The sequence below is a fragment of the Entelurus aequoreus genome, linkage group LG06 (assembly GCF_033978785.1).
Source record: "Entelurus aequoreus isolate RoL-2023_Sb linkage group LG06, RoL_Eaeq_v1.1, whole genome shotgun sequence".
In the NCBI taxonomy this organism is placed as follows: Eukaryota; Metazoa; Chordata; class Actinopteri; order Syngnathiformes; family Syngnathidae; genus Entelurus; species Entelurus aequoreus.
The window spans coordinates 52,377,219-52,403,728 of NC_084736.1; the positions used below are offsets into that span (position 1 = coordinate 52,377,219).

At 40.3% G+C, this 26,510-nt stretch overlaps 1 protein-coding gene across 1 annotated transcript in view; it reads right to left on the reverse strand.

The window, feature by feature from the left end:
• The window catches only part of si:dkey-40c11.2 (drebrin-like protein), a 122,175-nt gene extending 95,948 nt beyond the window's left edge, over nucleotides 1–26,227 (reverse strand). Inside the window, exon 1 of the mRNA XM_062050961.1 lies at nucleotides 25,820–26,227. Coding sequence (XP_061906945.1) covers nucleotides 25,820–25,911 — 92 coding nt within the window. The 5' untranslated portion in view covers nucleotides 25,912–26,227. The remainder of the gene's footprint in view (nucleotides 1–25,819) is intronic.
• Nucleotides 26,228–26,510: the final 283 nt, after the last annotated feature.

Sequence of the window (26,510 nt, forward strand, 5' to 3'; positions counted from 1 at the left end):
ACTGCATGTTGGAAAATATGATGCAATGAATGTGCAGTAACGGAGTGTCTCCATGGGCACAGCTGGTAGTACACGCAAAAACCGCATGTGACTACGGCAGTCTGCACCACCTTTGCACTCTTAGTGGATCACCGGCTAATGCACGCTAATAGTAAAGGAATGGGGACTAAATTTGCACGAGGGAACTTGGTGATCACTCCAGCAGCACTGATTGCAGGCTCAAGGTAAGGTTGCAATTTCCAATGCTAGCAAAGCTATTGACTCAAAAAACGCTCCAACATACAGGAAGGCTCCACTTTCGAAACAAAAAAGGGCTAGCTTGATGCTAATATACGTTGGCTTTGCTGTTGACATGCTACCGATTAGCATTAGCAATTTTACATTGCGAGTTCAACACCTCCAAATTTGTTAGTGAAATCTACAACTAAAACAGTACAATCAAACAGCTGGTGCATGATAAGTACAATACTTACAGTATTAATACTATTTATGGCGCAACAATTAACAAAAAAAAAAAAAAACACGCACCATAGACTTTACACTACTGCCCACTTCGACTTGCAATTGTAATTGTGACTTAATGTCATACTTGCAAATAATAATATGACGATAATAAAACAAGATACAACAACTGGACAGTTATCATAATCAGCTCATTTTTAAAAGACTTTTTTTTTTGTTATGACAAACATTTAATATTTATTAACACACACAAAAGTATATTGCATGTAAGAATACATATATATATATATATATATATATATATATATATATATATATGTATGTGCGGAAAAAAATCACAAAACTACTTCATCTCTACAGGCCTGTTTCATGAGGGGTTTCCTCAATCATCAGGAGATTTTTTAAAATCTTTAAAAACTTTATCATATATATATATATATATATATATATATATATATATATATATATACACAGTATATATATATATATATATATATATATATATATATATATATATATATATATATATATATATATATATATATATATATATATATATATATATATATATATATATGTATATATGTATACAGTATATATATATATATATATATATATATATATATATATATATATATATATATATATATATATATATATATATATATATATATATATATATATATATATATATATATATATATATATATACATATATATATATATATATATATATATTTAGGGCTGTGAATCTTTGGGTGTCCCACGATTCGATTCAATATCGATTATTGGGGTCACGATTCGATTCAAAATCGATTTTTTTTTTTCAATTCAACACGATTCTCGATTCATAAACGATTTTTTTCCTTATTCAAAACGATTCTCTATTCATTCAATACATATGATTTCAGCAGGATCTACCCCAGTCTGCTGACATGCAAGCAGAGTAGTAGATTTTTGTAAAAAGCTTTTATAATTGTAAAAGACAATGTTTTATCAACTGATTGAAATAATGTAAATTTGTTTTAACTATTAAATGAACCTCCTCTCTGAGCTGCCACCTTACCGTGGTAGAGGAGTTTGCGTGTCCCAATGATCCTTGGAGCTACGTTGTCCGGGGGCTTTATGCCCCCTGGTAGGGTCTCCCAAGACAAACTGGTCCTAGGTGAGGGATCAGACAAAGAGCAGCTCGAAGACCTCAATGAGAAATAAAAACTATGGACCCAGATTTCCCTCGCCCGGACGCGGGTCACCGGGGCCCCCCTCTGGAGCCAGGCCCGGAGGTGGGGCACGATGGCGAGCGCCTGGTGGCCGGGCCTGTCCCCATGGGGCCCGGCCGGGCACAGCCCGAAGAGGCAACGTGGGTTCCCCCTCCAATGGGCTCACCACCCATAGCAGGGGTCATAGAGGTCGGGTGCGATGTGAGCTGGGCGGGAGCGAAGGCAGGGCACTTGGCGGTCCGATCCTCGGCTACAGAAGGTAGCTCTTGGGACGTGGAACGTCACCTCGCTGGGGGGGAAGGAGCCTGAGCTAGTGCGTGAGGTGGAGAAGTTCCGACTAGACATAGTCGGACTCACTTCGACGCACAGCAAGGGCTCTGGAACCAGTTCTCTCGAGAGGGGCTGGACTCTCTTCTACTCTGGCGTTGCCGGCAGTGAGAGGCAACGGGCTGGGGTGGCAATTCTTGTTTCCCCCCGGCTCAGAGCCTGCATGTTGGAGTTCAACCCGGTGGACGAGAGGGTAGCTTCCCTCTGCCTTGGGGTGGGGGACGGGTCCTGACTGTGGTTTGCACTTACGCGCCAAACCGCAGCTCAGAATACCCACCCTTTTTGGATTCACTCGAGGGAGTACTTGAGAGTGCTCCCCCGGGTGATTCCCTCGTTCTACTGGGGGACTTCAACGCTCATGTTGGCAGCGACAGTGAAACCTGGAGAGGCTTGATTGGGAAGAATGGCTGCCCGGATCTGAACCCGAGCGGTGTTTTGTTATTGGACTTTTGTGCCCGTCACAGATTGTCCATAACGAACACCATGTTCAAGCATAAGGGTGTCCATATGTGCACTTGGCACCAGGACACCCTCGGCCGCAGTTCCATGATCGACTTTGTAGTTGTGTCGTCGGATTTGCGGCCTCATGTTTTGGACACTCGGGTGAAGAGAGGGGCTGAGTTTTCTACCGATCACCACCTGGTGGTGAGTTGGCTGTGATGGTGGGGGAGGATGCCGGACAGACCTGGCAGGCCCAAACGCATTGTGAGGGTTTGCTGGGGAACGTCTGGCAGAGTCTCCTGTCAGAGAGAGTTTCAATTCCCACCTCCGGAAGAACTTTGAACATGTCACGAGGGAGGTGCTGGGACATTGAGTCCGAATGGATCATGTTCCGCACCTCTATTGTCGAGGCGGTTGATTGGAGCTGTGGCTGCAAGGTAGTTGGTGCCTGTGTCGGCGGTAATCCTAGAACCCGTTGGTGGACACCGGCGGTGAGGGATGCTGTCAAGCTGAAGAAGGAGTCCTATCGGGTTCTTTTGGCTCATAGGACTCCTGAGGCAGCGGACAGGTACCGACAGGCCAAGCGGTGTGCGGCTTCGGCAGTCGCGGAGGCAAAAACTCGGACATGGGAGGAGTTCGGGGAAGCCATGGAAAACGACTTCCGGACGGCTTCGAAGCGATTCTGGACCACCATCCGCCGCCTCGGGAAGGGGAAGCAGTGCACTATTAACACTGTGTACGGTGAAGATGGTGTTCTGCTGACCTCGACTGCGGATGTTGTGGATCGGTGGAGGGAATACTTCGAAGACCTCCTCAATCCCACGAACACGTGTTCCTATGAGGAAGCAGTGCCTGTGGAATCTGTGGTGGGCTCTCCTATTTCTGGGGCTGAGGTTGCTGAGGTAGTTAAAAAGCTCCTCGGTGGCAAGGCCCCGGGGGTGGATGAGATCCGCCCGGAGTTCCTTAAGGCTCTGGATGCTGTGGGGCTGTCTTGGTTGACAAGACTCTGCAGCATCGCGTGGACATCGGGGGCGGTACCTCTGGATTGGCAGACCAGGGTGGTGGTTCCTCTCTTTAAGAAGGGGAACCGGAGGGTGTGTTCTAACTATCGTGGGATCACACTCCTCAGCCTTCCCGGTAAGGTCTGTTCAGGTGTGCTGGAGAGGAGGCTACGCCGGATAGTCGAACCTCGGATTCAGGAGGAACAGTGTGGTTTTCGTCCTGGTCGTGGAACTGTGGACCAGCTCTATACTCTCGGCAGGGTCCTTGAGGGTGCATGGGAGTTTGCCCAACCAGTCTACATGTGTTTTGTGGACTTGGAGAAGGCATTCGACCGTGTCCCTCGGGAAGTCCTGTGGGGAGTGCTCAGAGAGTATGGGGTATCGGACTGTCTGATTGTGGCGGTCCGCTCCCTGTATGATCAGTGCCAGAGTTTGGTCCGCATTGCCGGCAGTAAGTCGGACACGTTTCCAGTGAGGGTTGGACTCCGCCAAGGCTGCCCTTTGTCACCGATTCTGTTCATAACTTTTATGGACAGAATTTCTAGGCGCAGTCTAGGCGTTGAGGGGATCTGGTTTGGTGGCTGCAGGATTAGGTCTCTGGTTTTTGCAGATGATGTGGTCCTGATGGCTTCATCTGGCCAGGATCTTCAGCTCTCGCTGGATCGGTTCGCAGCTGAGTGTGAAGCGACTGGGATGAGAATCAGCACCTCCAAGTCCGAGTCCATGGTTCTCGCCCGGAAAAGGGTGGAGTGCCATCTCCGGGTTGCGGAAGAGACCCTGCCCCAAGTGGAGGAGTTCAAGTACCTCGGAGTCTTGTTCACGAGTGAGGGAAGAGTGGATCGTGAGATCGACAGGCGGATCGGTGCGGCGTCTTCAGTAATGCGGACGCTGTATCGATCCGTTGTGGTGAAGAAGGAGCTGAGCCGGAAGGCAAAGCTCTCAATTTACCGGTCGATCTACGTTCCCATCCTCACCTATGGTCATGAGCTTTGGGTTATGACCGAAAGGACAAGATCACGGGTACAAGCGGCCGAAATGAGTTTCCTCCGCCGGGTGACGGGGCTCTTCCTTAGAGATAGGGTGAGAAGCTCTGTCATCCGGGAGGAGCTCAAAGTAAAGCCGCTGCTCTGTCATCGAGAGGAGCCAGATGAGGTGGTTCGGGCATCTGGTCAGGATGCCACCCGAACGCCTCCCTAGGGAGGTGTTTAGGGCACGTCCGACCGGTAGGAGGCCACGGGGAAGACCCAGGACACGTTGGGAAGACTATGTCTCCCGGCTGGCCTGGGAACGCCTCGGGATCCCCTGGGAGGAGCTGGACGAAGTGGCTGGGGAGAGGGAAGTCTGGGCTTCCCTGCTTAAGCTGCTGCCCCCGCGACCCGACCTCGGATAAGCGGAAGAAGATGGATGGATGGATGGATTAAATGAACCAAAAATATGACTTATTTTATCTTTGTGAAAATATTGGACACAGTGTGTTGTCAAGCTTATGAGATGCGATGCAAGTGTAAGCCACTGTGACACTATTGTTCATTTTTATTTTCTTTTATAAATCTCTAATGATAATGTCAATGAGGGATTTTTAATCACTGCTATGTTGAAATTGTAACTAGTATTGATACTGTTGTTGATAATATTCATTTTTGTTTCACTACTTTTGGTTTGTTCTGTGTCGTGTTTGTGTCTCCTCTCAATTGCTCTGTTTATTGCAGTTCTGAGTGTTGCTGGGTCGGGTTTGGTTTTGGAATTGGATTGCATTGTTATGGTTTTTGCTGTGTATTGTTTTGTTGGATTGATTAATAAAAATTTAAAAAATACAAATAAAAAAAATAAAAAACTTTTAAATAAAATTTAAAAATCGATTTTTTAAAAATGAGAAATCGATTCTGAATCGCACAACGTGAGAATTGCGATTCGAATTCAAATCAATTTTTTCCCACACCCCTAATATATATATATATATATATATATATATATATATATTATATATATATATATATATATATATATATATATATATATATATATATAATTAATTGAGTTTAAAAATCAAGCTAACGTACATCCATGCTGATGTCTGTGTTGCCTCTTCTTAACAGCCATAAAAAGATGAGAACCCTCACAAATATATTACACTATATTTTAGGGGTGCCCAAAAAAAATTGCTTTTCAGATTGATCGTGATTCCTATTCGTCACAATTCTTTATCAATTAAAAAAATTCAAAATCCTTTTTTTTTTCAATCTGTCCAGTCCAGCACTCAGGCAAATCATATTGTTGATGTAGATGTCCCCATCTGCTTAGAAAAGATAAATGCTGAATACTTCTATTTTTGGCTTATTTGTATTTGACTTTATTAAATGTTTGGGTAGATTTGTATTAAACAAAACCAGTTTTCTTTTAAGTAATATAGAAATTGATCCGAGCTGTTATCTATGTTATGGAGGAATGTAGTTCATCATAGAACTGGCATCCAATGTTATCAAAAAAAGTATAGAGTTTGAATCGCGAATCGATTCTGAATTAAATCGTTACCCTTAAGAAGCGAATCAAATCAAATTGTGTGGTGCCAAAAGATTCACAGCCCTAATATACAGTATATATTCATTCATACATTGTATTATTTTGATTTAATTTAACGTAAAAAAACACTCATTTTTAAGGTGTGGTGACTTTTATTCTATTTTGCGGTAGTAGTAGCGAATTCTGCGCAGGCAAGTGAAGTCGAGGCCACATTGGGACCACATGGGGGTCTGTGCGCGTTCACAACTGGAGTCTGATAAACATCACAATTTTACTTGCAGAATCAGAATTCGAAAAAAATCAGATTTGGGCCACTTTGGCCTGCAGTGTACACGTAGTCTTAAAAGGCCGTGCAAAATTCCTATAAACACTAATTGAACCTTTTTTCAGCTTTTAAAACACACTTTCTATCAGAAATAATGGAAACTAAGTTTAAACTGTAGTCCCCATAAAAGCACATGCATTTTTAAATTGAAACATTACAAAAACGTAATTCAAGGACAAAAATTTCCTACTAAACTTTAATACAGGACAGGACACACCAACACGCTCTTTTTGGTTCCACCGTCACACGATCGGAAGTATAGATTACGCTTCAGAGAGCCCCCAGCCTTTGAGCAAAGAGTGTAGAATTACACCGGAGCCTCTTGATGTCATGCGGTGTCGTTTCAGACAGGTGGGTGATCATTGCGCTGACAAAAAACAGAACACGCACCAGGAAGTTCTTGCGACTTCTTCGCACTGCACCGATTTCCCCCAGGAGTGAGGAAAACTTTTCTTCATGAGCATCTACAGTAGGTCACATGTGTCAAACTCAAGGCCCGGGGGCCACATGTGGCCCGCGACATCATTTTATCTGGCCCACAAACACCTGGAAATGATATGTGTCAATAAAGTACTTAATATTCTCTCGCTATTTTTTTCATTATGAGCAGAAAAAATATATGTACTGTTTGAAATTGCATACCTTTTAAACTTTAATAGTATCCAATATTGCAACAAATATTACAGTATATTATCATACTTTCCAAACATGTTTTTGTCTAAATAAAAATATTTAACTTTACAGGCAATCTACCCATCAAATTACTAAAAAAGACAATACATTTTATGTTATTCTTTACAGCATATTACTGTAAATAAATAAAAAAAACTACTACTGTTTTTAACGTTAAAATTGTGTTGACTGAGCTGCCAGTTTTTGACTGTAAAATCTATGGTTGTTGTTTTTAACGGTGTATTACTGTAAATGGAAAGACGGTACATTTGTTTTTACGGTAGAAAAACTGGCAGCTAAGTTGCCAGAATAAAAAAAGAACTTGTAATGTTTTTCCATTAACAATATCATGTTGCAAAAACCAATGTAAATTTAACAGTAAAATTATGGCAACTAAGCTGCCAGCTTTTTCCATAAAAAAAACAAAAAACAAAACAGTGGTACTGTTTTCATATTTACTGTTAAATGTTGTAAAAAATTTTAAAAAAACACTATTTTTTCTACTTAAAACAGTTTATATAATTAATAATGAAATCCAGAGGCAAATTCATACATTATTCACTTTTACAAGTGGCCCTCTGTAGGCAGCCATAACTGCAATGTGGCCCTCAATGAAAACCAGTTTGACACCCCTGATCTAGGTGGTGTCACTGTGTTTCTCCAGGTGTGCGTGTGTGTGGGTGTGTGTGTGAGTGTGTGTGTGCGTGTGTTCATCCGACCCGTAACGTTATACTCACGGTTACTCATGCACGGACATGTGGAAAATCCGGCAGCAACACCTCAGCTCAAATAAATGTCAACAAGAGAGTCGCATCACAGGAGGACAAAAGACGATAGGAACTTGAAACTTGCAGGGGGATGATCAACAAAACGTAATTTATCAGTGCACGAATGGTTACGAGATTCCATCTGAAACACAAAATAAGGTGTCTTGGCAAAGGTAATGAATTCTCATTCCTATCTTGAAGGCTTGAAGTCGAATAAACATTGTCGCCATAGTGATGTTCATATCTTCGAGGTGACTGTCTGGGATATTGCGAAACACAAGCACATCATAAGCTTTGTGTGTGTGAGTGTGTATTGTTGAAAAAAGAACACCACAAAGGACTGTTTTGACAGCGATCACTTCACAAAGGCCCTCAGCCCACCACCCCCACACACACACCTATTTGTGATGAATACAAGGTCACATTAATCTGCTTAACGCTGACATAATGCTGCAAACATTTTACTCAGCTGATCCACACACACACACACACACATTTTTACACCACTGGCTGATCTTGGCAGGAATACGCCTCCGCTGGCTGCGCTGTTGAAAATTAATTCAATGTGCAAACCAAAAGCGCTTTCGCAAGAATTTTAAAGACATGGAAAGCTGGGACTGTTTGGCATTGTGGGTCCAAACCTTCACCGCTGTGCCTTTAAAAATGGAATCATCTTGCTGTAACTTACAGAAACTGTAAACATGTAGCAGATATAGCATGGAAGCAGGCGATCATTTTAGAAAAGCTGTTATTTATTAAAAATAAATAAATGTTAAAGACTTAAAAAAATAACTTTTTTTTAGTCGCTTACTTTTGTTGGTTTGTCAATGTTAAAAACAAGGCTCAGCTGCCTGTGAGTGCTTTAAGATGGGTAGAAGGCGGAGCCCACAGCAGCACCTGCTCCTCGTTGAGACGAGCAATATCCCAGCAGGCACAAGACATTGATACAACGTTGATTACACATTGTTGTCTTTTAAAACTGACTCTGAAAAAACGTTGCAGAATAGTTGTTTTAATTAATTGAGACAACGTTGATGTCCAACATCGAGTCCACATTGTTGGTTGGGAAAGGACTAAATTTCCATCCATCCATCCATTTTCTACCGCTTATTCCCTTCGGGGTCGTGGGGGGCGCTGGAGCCTATCTCAGCTACAATTGGGCGGAAGGCGGGGTACACCCTGGACAAGTCGCATTTCAATGGTCAAATTTTAATAGTGAAATTTCAATGGTCAAATTTCAATGACCACATTTCAATGGTCAAATTTTAATAGTGACATTTCAATGGTCAAATTTTAATGACCACATTTCAATGGTCAAATAAACGTCACAACCTGACATTGAATAAACATCGTCAAAAAGCATGTTGTTTCAACATTGTATTTGTGTTGTAAAATATTGGTTGGGAAATGACCAAAATTCAATAGTCAAATTTCAATGGTCAAGTTTCAATGACCAAATTTTAATGACCAAATTTCAATGGTTAAATTTGAATGACCAAATTTCAATGACCAGATTTTAATTGTCAAATTTCAATGGTCAAATTTCAATGACCAAATTTAAATGGTCAAATCAACGTCACAACCTGACATTGAATAAACATCGCCAAAAAGCATGTTGTTGCAACGTTGTATTTGTGTTGTAAAATATTGGTTGGGAAATTACCATATTTCAACGGTCAAATTTCAATGACCACATTTCAATGACCAAATTTCAATGGTCAAATTTCAATGGTCAAATTTCAATGACCAAATTTCAATGGTAAAATAAAAAGTCAGAACCCAACATTGATTGAACATCGTCAAAAAGCATGTTGTTGCAACGTTGTATTTGTGTTGTAAAATATTGGTTGGGAAATGACCAAATTTCAATGGTCAAATTTCAATGACCAAATGTCAATGGTCAATTTTCAATGGTCAAATTTTAATGACCAAATTTCAATGGTCAAATTTCAATTGTCAAATTTCAATGACCAAATTTCAATGGTCAAATTTCAATGACCAAATGTCAATGGTCAATTTTCAATGGTCAAATTTCAATGACCAAATTTCAATGGTCAAATTTCAATGACCAAATTGCAATGGTCAAATTAAAGTCACAACCTGACATTGAATAAACATTGTCAAAAAGCATGTTGTTTCAACGTTGTATTTGTGTTGTAAAATATTGGTTGGGAAATGACCAAATTTCAATTGTCAAATTTCAATGACCAAATGTCAATGGTCAATTTTCAATGGTCAAATTTCAATGACCAAATTTCAATGGTCAAATTTCAATGGTCAAATTTCAATGGTCAAATTTCAATGACCAAATGTCAATGGTCAAATTTCAATGACCAAATGTCAATGGTCAATTTTCAATGGTCAAATTTCAATGACCAAATTTCAATGGTCAAATTTCAATGACCAAATTTCAATGGTCAAATTTCAGTGACCAAATTTCAATGGTCAAATCAAAGTTACAACCTGACATTGAATAAACATTGTCAAAAAGCATGTTGTTTCAACGTTGTATTTGTGTTGTAAAATATTGGTTGGGAAATGACCAAATTTCAATGGTCAAATTTCAATGACCAAATGTCAATGGTCAATTTTCAATGGTCAAATTTCAATGACCAAATGTCAATGGTCAAATTTCAATGACCAAATGTCAATGGTCAATTTTCAATGGTCAAATTTCAATGACCAAATTTCAATGGTCAAATTTCAATGACCAAATTTCAATGGTCAAATAAAAAGTCGGAACCCAACATTGATTGAACATCGTCAAAAAGCATGTTGTTTCAACGTTATGTTTGAGTTACTCAACGTCAAGACCTAATTCAACAAGTTCTCAATGTTGTTTTAATGTCCTGTTCTTGCAAGGATGTGCTTTCTTGTCTTCAAAATTCTCTAATAACGAACTCAAAAAGTAGCTAAATCTGTCAACAATGTCTTTTTTTTAAAGAGATTTTGGAGAACTCTGAATACTCACTAAGTATAGCGACTACGGGCCCGATTTACTAAAATCCTAATACCACTAAGACTGTGGGTGCAATTGATAACTGGTGTAGACAACTTTCTGCACATTCATGATACCATGCTCCTACCTGTGTGCGATGTATTGAAACAGCAGCACACATGTATAATCCATAACACCTTTTCTGAATTACAACATAGACAAAAAAAACATATGCACACAATTTTGTCAGTTAATTCTGCGTGCGAGGCTGGGATCGTACACCAGCGCATTTGTCCGTTTGGAATGACTCAAATGCAAGAAGTGCATAAAGAAAGACATCTTTTCATGTCGGAGATATATTACAGCAGGGGTCACCAACGCGGTGCCCGCGGGCACCAGGTAGCCCGTAAGGACCAGATGAGTAGCCCGCTGGCCTGTTCTAAAAATAGCTCAAATAGCAGCACTTACCAGTAAGCTGCCTCTATTTTTTAAATGTTATTTATTTACTAGCAAGCTGGTCTCACTTTGCTCGACATTTTTAATTCTAAGAGAGACAAAACTCAAATAGAATTTGAAAATCCAAGAAAATATTTTAAAGACTTGGTCTTCACTAACTGACAAAGAAACAGATAACAGATTTGGTGTCCAGTTCAAAGTGTGACATGATTTATTTAAAAATTTGAGAGTTGACTTTTGTATTTTACATGAGTTATTATTTGTACAAACATGGTGCAAAATAATTCATGATTTGTTAAAAAATGTTAGTGGCTAGTTAGTTAATATGGGATATTGTGATTTCACAAGACTGTCTTAGAAGTGATCATTTGAAAATGTTCAATTTGAAAAATGTGCACTTAGAGAAAATATAAAAATAGAGTGTTGCATATTGATATTTATCTGTTTCTATATATATTTATTGTGAGAAATCATTAAGATGATCAGTGTTTCCACAAAGATAAATATAATTAATTATTAATAATAACATAGAGTTAAAGGTAAATTGAGCAAATTGGCTATTTCTGGCAATTTATTTAAGTGTGTATCAAACTGGTAGCCCTTCGCATTAATCAGTAGCCAAGAAGTAGCTCTTGGTTTCAAAAAGGTTGGTGACCCCTGTATTACAGTAATGTATTTCCTAAATAAAAAAATTAAAAAATTCCAGCAGACACTTGAACGCATCAATTGAATTCACTTTAATCAACCCTATAAGTCACCCAGCAGCTATAAAATTATAAAAGGAAATTGCTGAATAGACTATATGTCTAATATTTTTTAGTTGACACACACACGTAGGACGGAAGATTCTCACCAGTCCATCATCTGTCTTTGCAGCGCGGGCAGCTCTTTTCTCCCAGCCGAGTGCGTCTGTGTCAGTTTTGCACGTCCTTCTACTAAATAAAACGCAAAAAAGTGCTCGCACAACGGTGATGAGTGTGATAAATCACATTACGTGTCCTCAATAATTCTATTTGCATCTTCTCCTCCCAGTATTGAGGGCGTTCTGACGATCAGCATATATTTTGCATATTAATGAAGATAGAGACTCCCTGTTCTGCTCACTTAACAGACGCAATCCACTTTGCACATGTTTAGTAGATCAGCTTTGCGTGTGCTATCAAGTTTGTACATGTTTTACTACATGCAAACTTTTTGTAATTCAGGCTCAAAGTTGCTAAGTTATCTACACTGTGTCAGTTTTGCACGTCCTACTAAATAAAACGCAAAATAGTGCTCGCAAAACGGTGATGAGTGTTGATAAATCACATTACGTGCGCTAAATAATTCTATTTGCATCTCCTCCTCCCAGTATTGTGGGCGTTCTGACGATCAGCATATATTTTGCATATTAATGAAGATAGAGACTCCCTGTTCTACTCAGTTAACAGTCGCAATCCACTTTGCACATGTTTAGTAGATCAGCTTTGTGTGTGCTATCAAGTTTGTACATGTTTTAATACATGCAAACTTTTTGTAATCCAGACACAAAGTCGCTAAGTTAGCAACACTGATACCTCCTGCTATATCTTCTTATTCTCTGGCCACCAGATGCGTATGAGGTGTTTTTGGGCACCCCAACGATTCAATCTGATTCTGATTCCTACGGTGACGATTCGATTCAACACGATTTTCGATTCAAACGGATTCTGGCAACGTATCATTTGGTATAATAGTTATAATAAAGCTTTTTGGTTACAGGGTAGAAAATATTTGTATTTATTTTATTTATTTTTTTAATCGATTTTCAAAAAATATGAATTGATTTACAATGGGGATAATTACAATCCCAATTCAGATGTAAATCAAGTTTTTTTGTGCACCCCTAATGACGTGTGTTCCGAATCGGCATTATTATGTATAACAAAAACTACGATACAGAGCTGTATCGACAAGCGACATTCACAGACTGTCTCAATTCGGGATGGGCATTGGCCTGAAATCCATATTGCAATATATATTGCAGCCTCCTGCGATAACCAAATATCTAAAAATATATTATTTGGTATGAAAAATTACAATAAAACCATTTCAAACATGTTACAAATGCTCATCATTTGTCTGCTGACATATACGCTAACATATAGCTTAATTTCCGGTTGTACAGTATTATTTTCTCAAAGTTATTATTATTCTACTTGCTCATTTACTTATAGGTGGTTACTTTGTGTTACAACATGGCTCCATGTACCGTACACTTCTGTTCAAATGTAATAATCACTTATTCTTCTGTTGTTTGAATAATTCATGTTAGTTTTGGCCGAAACTACAAATGTGGGTATTGATCTAATACCAAGTCGTTAGAGAGGCAGTATTGCTGACACTTCAAATTTTCAAGATCTTTGAATGATTCAATTTTCAGCACAATTATAATCAGACAAAAACACAGGATGGTTGTGAAAAAATATCAAATAAATATTTATATTAGTTCTACTACTGGCTATAAAGCACTTCTGTGTCCAGGGACATATTTTTTGAGAGAGTAACAATAACAAAAATGACAAAATATTTTTTTGATTATAAAAAGTTGATGAATTAATGGAGTACTAGTGGGGTATGGACCATAATACCATGATACTATACTCAGTATCGTTACTATGGACATTTGTATCAATTTACCCACCTCCGTTTAATTTCAAAAGAAGAACGTCAGGAATCAGTTCAATAGGTTTATAGATACTGACTATGCGTTGGGGTGTGTATGCTACTCTATGTGAATGCAGCAAGACGATGTGAAGAATTAACAATGTAAATGTTACCAGAGGTTGTTGTATGTGCGTGTTGGATGAATCCTTCGACAGACCAGAAGGGCAAGGCAAGAAGACAGTCCGTAGACAAGCCAAAGTTCGGGGACGGGAAAGAGGCAACGTGGTCCGTGTCCAAGCGGGGGTCGACAATCGAGGGAAGCAGTCCAGAATCTGGTGGGAAGTCGAGGCACACAGCTCGATCACGGGAAACAGAGGGAACATACGAGGAGTGAATTACGTTCCGGCACTGGATCTTTGGGTCCGCTGGTCTTGATTCCGTCTGCCCTCATCAGACCCAGGTGCGCCGATTGTTGATTGCATGCAGCCGTGCAGGCGCATGGCCGCGATACGGGAAGAGCGAGCAGGGGCGTGTCCCGGCGCGCTTCTAGCGGAGGTACCGGCAGCGCTTGCAGCAGATGCCATGCGGGATTGCGCATGCGCCGTGACACCTCCAGTGATAATGATATGTGTAAAAAAAACTGTTTATTTACCGCCATGAAGGTGAGGATTGCTGACTTGGAAGTTTGCACTGTGGCGGCATGTTAGCCACTTGCGAGAATTGTGTTGAGGACGCGTTTGTTCGCTTGCCGCTGTAAAATATGTGTGGTACAGCTAAAAAAGTGTCATGATATAACAATTATTCATTACCATTATTAAAAATAATTATAATAATTATATCATCTGCAGACTTATGTCATTTATAACGTATATCGCGCAGCTCTAGTCCAATTATAATACGTTTCTGAGCACAAAATGTATTTTCTCAATGAAACCTATTAACTAAGGGTAGTTTATTGGTTGGCCGGATTATGCAAATTAATGTTCACATTCGTTTTGTAGCCACGTGGCATATTATCTGTTTATCATTTCAATTTGCTTGTTGTTTGTTTACCACCATGCCCATTTTCTCACTGAATATTGCAAGCGTCTTAATTGCAAAAACTGAAATGGATACGCAGAAAGTGGGGGTCGATGAAGATGTGCACATTCTTTATCATGCATATACTTAATTATGTGTCCTTTGAGCGCAAGTATAAGATCCCAGATGAGACTCCAGTTGACCTTTTGTCTGCCGTGACATACTGTACGTGAGACCTGCAACCTGACCGCCTCGCACCTGCTCATCGCCATGGCGACACATCCAAACAACACCCGTCCCGGATTCAGGGTTCCACACTCTGTTATTTCATTCTATTTTCACATTCAAGCCAGCACACACAGACCTGCTGTCCTTCTGGATGAATTAAGGTATCCTTAATTACAAGTTGTGGCTCAGCCAAAACCCAGCAACATGTGTGCTCATGTGGGAGCGGAGCATGGATGACGTCCAGCTCTGTTTCATCTCCCCCTGCCCTCTTTCTTCCTGCGCTCCACTCGTCTTTCAATGACGCTATGCAGACTCGAGTCGCGCGAGCTAACCTTGACGAGCGAGCAACTGGAAAGAAAGCATGCAGGAAACGTTGACTTCCCTCTCTTTGGTCCGTGTTCATTATCGTGCTGCTGGCGAGTGGACCCCATGCGGTACCTTTGTAATGATGTCCACTAATCCTCTCATTGGATTGTTTGGCTTTGCAATCTGCTGCCTGGCTAACAATCCTGCATACATAAACAACATCCGCGATGGACTGCGAGGGACAACAATGAAGTCATGAGTCAAAGCAAAGACAAAAGCTTATAGCTGGAGTCTATCAAAGCCAGGCCTATCCTAATGTTTGGCCTTGAGGGGCTCCAGCTCCAAATGAGAAATTACTCCTTGGAACATTAAAACCAATGTTGGCAGGAAAAATAAGACCCTAAAGTCACGCAAAAGTGTGAACCTCCATCGCCCTGAATGTCAGCGTATCACACAAAACCTTGGTGAGAAAATAAGAAGAAATATGCAGTAGAAATTAAAAGGGTTGTACGGTATACCGGTACTAGTATAGTATCGCGGTACTAATGAATCAAAAATGGTACTATACTCTGTTTGAAAAGTACCGGTTCGCCATTTTTTTTTTAACATCGGCATGTCGTCGTCACGTCGTGACATTGCTGGTTTAACGAGCAGAGGAGCATGTTCGGCAGCGCACAATCACGGAGTACTTACAAGCAGACACATTGTGTAGACAGAAAAGGGAGAATGGACGCATTTTGACTTAAAAACTAAGGATAAAGGGGAAGTTATAACACTGAAACGCCCTCAGGAAGAGATGCTTTAAGACATGGCTAGCTAGCTAGCAGCTAATGTCCATCTGCAATCGGCAGTGTTTTAGCTTCTTCTAAATCACTAATCCTGGCCTCCATGGCGACAAATAAAGTGAGTTTTTTACAAGTAGCATTATCACTGCAGGACGAGGAATAGCTCACCGGCGTCACAGCGTAAACAAATGCCATGGCTGGATCTACACCTGACATCCACTGTAATTATACCAAGTACAAGAGTCTATCTAGTCGATAATAGTATGTTTACATCAATATTTTTTATCGTCACAAAATTTATTTTTTTTTAATTTTTGTTATTCATATTATATTCATTATATTATATTCACATCCGAATCATCATTGTTATTCAGCTCGATTCTAAATGGACTTGTAATTTTAAAAAATGTATTTAAAAAATTTTTTTTTATAAAAAAAAGTATTTTTAAAAATAAGTTTTTAGGCCATCTCCATTAGGGGTGCACAAAAAAATTATTCTCATCCGAATCGCAATTATTATTAATCCTGGTTGTAAATGGGTTAAACATTTAAAAAAATCGGTTTAAAACAATTTTCTTTTCTTTTTTTATACAAGAATATATATATTTTTTTAAAGACGTCTTTAGGCTTTCTCCATGCAACCAAAAGGAAATCTGAAAAAGTTTGACTATTACTAGTATACCAAAAAATACATTGCGAGAATCGGTTGGAATCGAGAACCGCATTGAATTGAGAATCGATTTTGAATCGAATGGTTACTCCAGGAATCGGACTGGGATCGACCCGTTAGGTGCCCAAGGATTCCCACCCCTAAAGCTGACGTCACCAACAGAAGACTGGAGGCAATTTGATATTGCATAATATGTGTTTGAGTAGCATATTCATCCCGAATTATTTTATTTTCGAGCGTATTTTGAAGAAATTATCAAATATGTCTGCCAGGTGCGTGGTTGTAGGTTGTAGAAAAACAACTAAAGAAGGTGTCAACCTGCATACATTTCCAAATCATGGAAATATGTATTGTCACATGTACAATGTATGTAGTCTATGCAGACCCTCTTTTAAGGAGCAGTGGTTAGCCATCGAGTAGCGCCCGGGGAAAATGTTAACACCCAACGTGGGGCTCAAACCCACGACCCTGAGATTAAGAGTCTCATGCTCTACCGACTGAGCTAGCCGGGCATGGAAAAGAAGTTCTCTTGCCAGAAATCAAGCAAAGTGCGACCTCTCCAATCAGATTGACTCACACAGGATGTGACGGACCAAGCGAGAGGAATGTAATTTGCAGCGATCGTTTTCATGATTCTGACTTCGAAAGGGAAGGTTTTTATCAGAGTTGTTATGGAAAAAAAAAAACAGAAAGAGGAACTGACCCGATGCTCAAAAAGGCTAGTATTCTATTTTGTGTCCTCTTCTATTGATGATTTCTTGAAAATGCTTGAGCAAATGTTGAAAGAGCATGAGGAAACACAGACTATGGTGTTTATGGAAGGGCAGGAAAGTCAAGAAGATGTCAAGATGGCGGCGCATGGGTTTGCTGCGGCTATGCTAACGCTCTTGGGAGTGTAGAGCGATTTGGCAAAAAACACCCGTCATTTCTGTCAATTTCATGGCTGGCTCAAAGCGTGAACACTCTGTGATCACATACGACCGACAGACAATTCTGGATGTGGATGGATCGGGTCGTTATAGACTGAAAGATGCATGTACGGTGGACCTCCTCGCTAGCATGGGAATACTTCGTGGGCTACATCGAGGGGCCTCTGTAACAGCGGAGTCAAGTGCTAGCGGTGACCGCCAATGGAGACGACATAAGCGGTGCGAGTGGAAGCAGAAGCGGGGTTGCCGAGCGGGGCTAACAACAAAGAGAAAAGCTAACCAAAGAAGCGTGGAGTCTCCGGGTAAGAAGCCATTTAAACTAGAACTAGCCGGCGTCAGGCTGGATAATCCCTGCACACATAGCAATTCTCTTAGAATAAAACACAACTCACATAATGTTTTTTCTTTTGTGACCGTGTCAGAGGCAGACATACATTGTACTGAGGTAGCTAACTATGATGCGTTCAGTTTATCGCAACATCAAGCAAACAATCTGAATATCCCCGTCGTATCAATTCCTAGATATGGTCGAAACTATTTAAAGTGCATACGCATAATAAACACAACATTATTAATATTGCTACTTCGGATAATTTCAACAAACAATCCTCAAAACAGCCCACTACCTATAATATGGGCTTTTTAAACATAAGATCATTATCTTCCAAAACGTTATTAGTTAATGAAGTCATTAGAGACAACAAACTTGACGTCGTTGGTCTCGCCGAGACCTGGCTCAAACCAGACGATTTTTTTGCGCTAAATGAGGCATCTCCTCCTAACTATACCAATATGCATGTTGCCCGACCTCTTAAAAGGGGAGAGGGTGTCGCACTAATATACAATGAAAACTATAATCTTACACCTAACCTAAATAATAAATATAACTCGTTTGAGGTGCTCACTTTGAGGTTTGTCACACCGCTGCCTCTCCACCTGGCTGTTATCTACCGCCCCCCTGGGCCCTATTCGGACTTCATCAGTGAATTCTCAGAGTTTGTTGCTGATCTAGTGACGCACGCCGACAATATAATCCTAATGGGGGACTTTAATATCCATATGAATACCCCATCGGACCCTCCATGCGTGGCGCTCCAGACTATAATTGATAGCTGTGGTCTTACACAAATAATAAATGAACCCACGCATCGCAACGGTAATACGATAGATCTAGTGCTTGTCAGGGGTGTCACCATCTCTAAAGTTACGATACTCCCGTACACTAAAGTAATGTCCGATCATTACCTTATACAATTTGAAGTTCTGACTCATTGTCAACAAACTAATAATAATAATAATAACTACTATAGCAGCCGCAACATTAATGCTGCCACAACGACGACTCTTACTGACCTACTGCCTTCGGTAATGGCACCATTCCCAAATTATGTGGGCTCTATTGATAACCTCACTAACAACTTTAATGATGCCCTGCGCGACACCATTGATATTGTAGCACCGCTAAAGCTAAAAAGGGCCCCTAAAAGGCGTACCCCATGGTTTACAGAAGAAACTAAAGCCCAGAAATTATCATGTAGAAAGCTGGAACGCAAATGGCGTGCGACTAAACTTGAGGTTTTCCATCAAGCATGGTGTGATAGTTTAATAACTTATAAACACATGCTTAACTCAGCTAAAGCTAAATATTACTCAAATCTCATCCACCTCAACAAAAATGATCCTAAATTTTTGTTTAGTACAGTAGCATCGCTAACCCAACAAGGGACTCCTCCCAGTAGCTCCACCCACTCAGCAGATGACTTTATGAATTTCTTTAATAAGAAAATTGAAGTCATTAGAAAAGAGATTAAAGACAATGCATCTCAGCTACAACTGGGTTCTATTAACGCAGATATGACTGTATATACGACGGATACCGCCCTCCAAAATAGTTTCTCTCTCTTTGATGAAATAACATTGGAGGAATTGTCAAAATGTGTAAATGGGACAAAACAAACAACATGTTTACTTGACCCAATTCCTGGGAAACTTATCAAGGAGCTTTTTGTATTATTAGGTCCATCAGTGTTAAATATTATAAACTTATCACTTTCCTCTGGCACTGTTCCCCTAGCATTCAAAAAAGCGGTTATTCATCCTCTACTCAAAAGACCTAACCTCGATCCTGATCTCCTGGTAAACTACCGGCCGGTGTCCCACCTTCCGTTTATCTCGAAAATCCTCGAAAAAATTGTAGCACAGCAGCTAAATGAACACTTAGCGTCTAACAATCTCTGTGAACCTTTTCAGTCCGGTTTCAGGGCAAATCACTCTACGGAGACAGCCCTCGCAAAAATGTCTAATGATCTATTGCTAACGATGGATTCTGATGCTTCATCTATGTTGCTGCTTCTTGATCTTAGCGCCGCTTTCGATACTGTTGATCATAATATTTTATTAGAGCGTATCAAAACGCGTATTGGGATGACAGACTTAGCCTTGTCTTGGTTTAACTCTTATCTTACTGACAGGATGCAGTGTGTCTCCCATAACAATGTGACCTCGGACTATGTTAAGGTAACGTGCGGAGTTCCCCAGGGTTCGGTTCTTGGCCCAGCACTCTTTAGTATTTACATGCTGCCGCTGGGTGACATCATACGCAAATACGGTGTTAGCTTTCACTGTTATGCTGATGACACCCAACTCTACATGCCCCTAAAGCTGACCAACACGCTGGATTGTAGTCAGCTGGAGGCGTGTCTTAATGAAATTAAACAATGGATGTCCGCTAACTTTTTGCAACTCAACGCTAAGAAAACGGAAATGCTGATTATCGGTCCTGCTCAACACTGACATCTATTTAAAAATACCACCTTAACATTTGACAACCAAACAATTAAACAAGGCGACTCGGTAAAGAATCTGGGTATTATCTTCGACCCAACTCTCTCGTTTGAGTCGCACATTAAGAGTGTTACTAAAACGGCCTTCTTTCATCTCCGTAATATCGCTAAAATTCGTCCCATTTTGTCCACAAACGATGCTGAGATCATTATCCATGCGTTCGTTACATCTCGTCTCGATTACTGTAACGTTTTATTTACGGGCCTCCCTATGTCTAGCATTAAAAGATTACAGATGGTACAAAATGCGGCTGCTAGACTTTTGATAAAAACAAGAAAGTTTGATCATATTACGCCTATACTGGCTCACCTGCACTGGCTTCCTGTGCACCTAAGATGCGACTTTAAGGTTTTACTACTTACGTATAAAATACTACACGGTCAAGCTCCTGCCTATCTTGCCGATTGTATTGTACCATATGTCCCGACAAGAAATCTGCGTTCAAAGAACTCCGGCTTATTAGTGATTCCCAGAGCCCAAAAAAAGTCTGCGGGCTAAAGAGCGTTTTCTATTCGGGCTCCAATATTATGGAATGCCCTCCTGGTAAAAGTTAGAGATGCTACCTCAGTAGAAGCATTTAAGTCTCATCTTAAAACTCATTTGTATACTCTAGCCTTTAAATAGACTCCCTTTTTAGACCAGTTGATCTGCCGTTTCTTCTCTTTTCTTTTCTACTCTGCTCCCAACCCGGGGTGGACCGCTAGCCTGTCCATCAGATGGGGACATCTCTACGCTGCTGACCCGTCTCCACTCGGGATGGTTCCTGCTGGCCCCACTATGGACTGGACTTTCGCTGATGTGTTGGACTTTCACAATATTATGTCAGACCCACTCGACATCCATTGCTTTCGGTCTCCCCTAGAGGGGGCGGGGGGGTTACCCACATATGCGGTCCTCTCCAAGGTTTCTCATAGTCATTCACATTGACGTCCCACTGGGGTGAGTTTTCCTTGCCCGTATGTGGGCTCTGTACCGAGGATGTCGTTGTGGCTTGTACAGCCCTTTGAGACACTTGTGATTTAGGGCTATATAAATAAACATTGATTGATTGATTGATTGAAGAAATTATTATTTTATATTTATTTTTCACTTAGATAATTAGCCATATCGGTGTTGAAGTAATCATGGATCAGGGCGAGAAAAACATGCAATGAAGTGATCAAAAGAATACTTCGACATGTCTTTATCCACGCTGTCTATGCGGGGAAATGAGCTCCAGTTCTGTAGATGACGTCACACCAAGAGGGGGCGACATCGAGTCTGCCGATGGAAAGGGGGTAGTTCGTTGTCTACCGAGTACTCAAAACCTAATTGATGTTTTTGGAAATGACTGCCAGATTAATTTTCTGAAACAAAAAATACATATAGAGGACTTCTTAGTGAAATCTGGACGCTATGGGCCCTTTAATGGTTGCAAAGAGTTGTTACAGTGGTTAACCACTTTTTTACACTTACAATAACGACTGTCTGTTATCAGAGTTTTCACGGCTTTTTCACAGGGGTTAACTTATTTTTACACTTGCAATAAACTTAGTAAATATGATGCATGAAAACAATGCAACATATTTTTACACTAGCATTTACCAAAAAATCATGATGGTAGTTTGACTCTCGAAGAGATTACGAGGTCGACCAGTGTCCTAAAACAAAAAATTGTGTTGGAACAGCGAGAGAAGTGGGATATGTAAAGGGGTGGAGTCTAGTTCTTTACAGCATGATATTGATTATATTGCCTCACACTGATGTTTCTAATATTTTCCCCCTCTCATATGTGATGAGGTACAGTAACTACGATGTTATAGACTTCAGCTGGTAATGCAACCAAGGATGGGTACCGTTCACATTTGAACCGATACGGTACCGATTCCCGCTACCTGGGAATCAATAACGGTACCAATGTTCGGTACTTCTGTGTGTGTGTTAAATAATGTCAATTGTTTTATAATAACATTTTATTTTGTAATGTAACATTTGAAAATGAGCTAATTATGATAAATGTGCTATACAGTTTTTATATCTGGGTATTTTATAACTTTAGTCTCATTTGCAATGCAGTTGCACCTCCAAGATGTTAGATGGCAGTACTGTACAAGCCAGGGATTCCCAAACAAAATCACTTAATTAAATATTCAATCAGAGTGTTGCTGTTCAAACTGTATGTAATGTTACAGTGGCCAAAAATATTAAATATACTTGTTAAATAAAACCTCTGCCTTGTTTTTAATGAGTACTTAGGCCTACTAAGCTGCTGTATTTTAATGTTGGTCATTATGGTGGTACATGGAAAGCCAAGGGTTTTCTGAGGGGGCACTGGGTGAAAACAGTTTGACAACAACTGGTTTAGGCTATCTGTGGTATGTTGCAGAAGCAGACTGTGTTATGTTGCACCCTACAAAGTGTTTGTACTGTAAGTAGTGTGCTTATTACACACAGGCTGTTTGATTGTAACATTCATCTTAGTCGTGGTTTTCATTAGCAAATTTAGAGGTGTTGAAATCGCCAATGCTAGTAGTAGCCGGTCTCTGGACAATCCAATTAGCATCAAGCTAGCGCATTTTGGGAAAGGGGCGCCTTACCTTACGTTTGAGCGTTTTCTACCAAGCATAGTTGCTTTGTTAGTGTTGAAAATGACAACGTTACTTAGAGGGAGTGTGGCTGAGCCCGCCCTGAATGATGCTTGAGTGATCGTTAACTTGAGCCGCTGTTTGGTCTGCAACCCGACATGACGTCACGTGCAACAAACGGAGCGAGATATGGCACCGTTTGATTTTACGTGACTTTAAAACCCGGTAGTACCTACGGAATTTGTTCGGAGCTTAGAAAAGTACCTATTTCTGTGCCCACCCCTACATGTAACAATAATAAATATATAAATATTAATAATGAATTTGTGCAGGTGTGCCTAATGTTATGCAGTTATGGCTGCCATCATCTCTCGATGAGCTTCAAGAGGTAGTCACCTGAAATGGTTTTGACTTCACAGGTGTGCTTGAAGCTCATCCAGAGAATGCCAAGAGTGTGCAAAGCAGTAATCAGAGCAAAGGGTGGCTATTTTGAAGAAACTAGAATATAAAACGTGTTTTCAGTTATTTCACCTTTTTTTGTTAAGTACATAACTTAAACTGGATTAGAAGTTATTTAAAGAACAGGAAACAATACGTGAAGCTAGGCGAACACAAGTCTACAACGCTAAATATATCCTGTGGTGTACCTCAGGGATCAATACTAGGACCAAAATTGTTCAACCTCTATATAAATGACATTTGTGAAGTTACAAAAGATTTAAAGTTAGTATTATTTGTGGATGATACAACAGTGTTTTGTTCAGGAGAGAACACACGGAAGATAATTAATACAAAGAATAACAGAAGAAATGAACAAATTAAAAAGATGGTTTGACAAAAACAGACTATCTTTGAATCTCAGTAAAACTAAATAATGCTATTTGGTAACAGTAGAAGAGAAAGTCAAACACAAATACAAATAGACGGAGTAAATATTGAAAGGGTAAAAGAAAACACATTTTTGGGTGTAATAATAGATGATAAAATGAATTGGAAATCTCATGTAAAAAATATACAACATAAAGTAGCAAGAAACACATCAACAATGAATAAAGCAAAACATGTGTACCCCGCCTACCGCCCGAATGCAGCTGAGATAGGCTCCAGCGACCCCCCGCGACCCCAAAAGGGACAAGCGGTAGAAAATGGATGGATGGATGGATGTTCTAGATCAAAAATCACTTCATATTATTTACTGCTCGCTAGTGTTACCATATCTGAGTTATTGTGCAGAAATATGGGGAAACAACTACAAATGTGCGCTTCATTCACTAACTGTGTTACAAAAAAGATCAATTAGAATAATACATAATGTTGGATATAGAGAACATACAAACCCTTTATTTACTGAATCGAAAATACTGAAATTCCACGACATAGTGAATTTTCAAACAGCTAAAATGATGCACAAAGCAAACTATAACCTGCTACCCAAGAATGTACAACAATTATTCTCAACGAAAGAGGAGAAATATAACCTTAGAGCAAATGTAATTTGTACGCACGTACAACACTTAAGACCTTCAGTATATCAATATGTGGAATTAAATTATGGAATGGATTAAGCAAATAAATCAAACAATGTACTAATATGATCCACTTCAAGAAACTCTTCAAACTTAAAGTGTTTACAAAATACAAAGAAGAAGAACAATGATAAACATTCTGAATTTATTTCATCCATCCATTCATTTTGTAGATAATATTATTTATCTCAACATATGAAATATAACTTACTTCACTAATTATTATTTATTTATTTTTATTGTTAATACTTAATGGAGTATATTGTGAATAAATTGAGAACAGGAAGTGAACAAAAGTTTTACCAACTGCTATGTAAAGGAAAAGGGTAGGATTAAATAAGCTCTGCTTCTTCCTACTCCTTTTCGAACATGTTGAATAAAGAAACTGGAAATTGTGATGCATCATGTTGTATGCTTGCATGTTCCAAATAAACTCAAACTCAACTCAACTCAACATAACTCCACATGTGTTCATTCATAGTTCTGATGCCTTCAGTGACAATCCATCCATCCATTTTCTACCGCTTATTCCCTTTGGGGTGGCGGGGGGCGCTGGAGCCTATCTCAGCTACAATCTACAACGTAAATAGTCATGAAAATAAAGAAAACGCATTGAATGAGGAGAAGGTGTGTCCAAACTTTTGGTCTGTACTGTATTTTTTATCCGTCAAAATGAAAAAATATATATATTACATTTAGTGAGAAAATATTAAGTACTTTATTGACACATATAATTTCCAGGTGTTTGCGGGCCAGATCTGGCCCCCGGGGCCTTGAGTTTGACACCGGCGCACTACTAATCCAAATACATTGAAACTGCAGTGTATTCTTTTCTATACAAACTAACATGGGATCATTTTCTGGAGGCTTTAATAAAACATGACCAAAAAGGACCAGAAACCTGAGGATGGCAGCAAAGGATCCAGCCTCAGGTTACCTTGAGGGAGAGGAGGCCAAGGGAGGGAGGTGAGTCATGCAGTGGCTGCGCTCTGCGTGCGTAATGAGCGACCACCATCGCCTCCTCTCATACAGGCAGGCAGCTCTGCTAAATGCCCTTCAAAGTTGCATGCATTAATAAGTGACAACTCGTCAACAGAATCCACGTTACGTGTGCAGACCAACACTTTTGCGCAATGGATTACTGGCCAATTGCGCAACTGGACGTCTAGTTCGGGTACTTTTCTGCAACTCACCAGTTGGTGGAGGAGCGCTGGTTGAGGATGTCCTCCTTGGCCGTGAGCAGAGAGAGGCTGTAGGTGTCCAGGTTGACCGTTTGCATGCTCATGATGGCGCCCCGACTCTCCAAGACCACTCCGTCTCTTTGGCTCCCCTTACTTGTGACACTGGGGGTCCGACTATTTGCTGGAAGCAGGCAGCCACAGTGGAGCAACGTCCTCGCCCTCAGCAAAAGAGGGAGGCCACAACAACAACAACAACAAAAAAGAAACACGTCCACGAACGTCTACACGCAGGTTGCATGCAATTGGGCTCAGGTTTCAAACGTGGGAAGAGGCTGCGCGTCCCAGCGTGGATGAGACCGTGCACACTGGGCTTTGTGCAAAAAGAGGGAGGAATAAGTTCTCAGCAAAAAGCCCCACCTCCTGTTGAGTGAGTGGAAAGCGTAATGACTTCACTGCCTGACACACACACACACACACACACACACACACACACACACACACACACACACACACACACACACACACCCTTCATAACCGCACTGAGCACAGCTAACAACAAGGAGTACCTTGGAAAGCTGCTGCATCTGCGTGCGTCGACATCTTAAATAAAAAAAAGAAGAAGTTAGTTATGGGAATTAACAGCTGAGGCTGTAGGCAACCTCCTAATGCAGTTTCCATTCACACTACCAGATGACAGTAACAT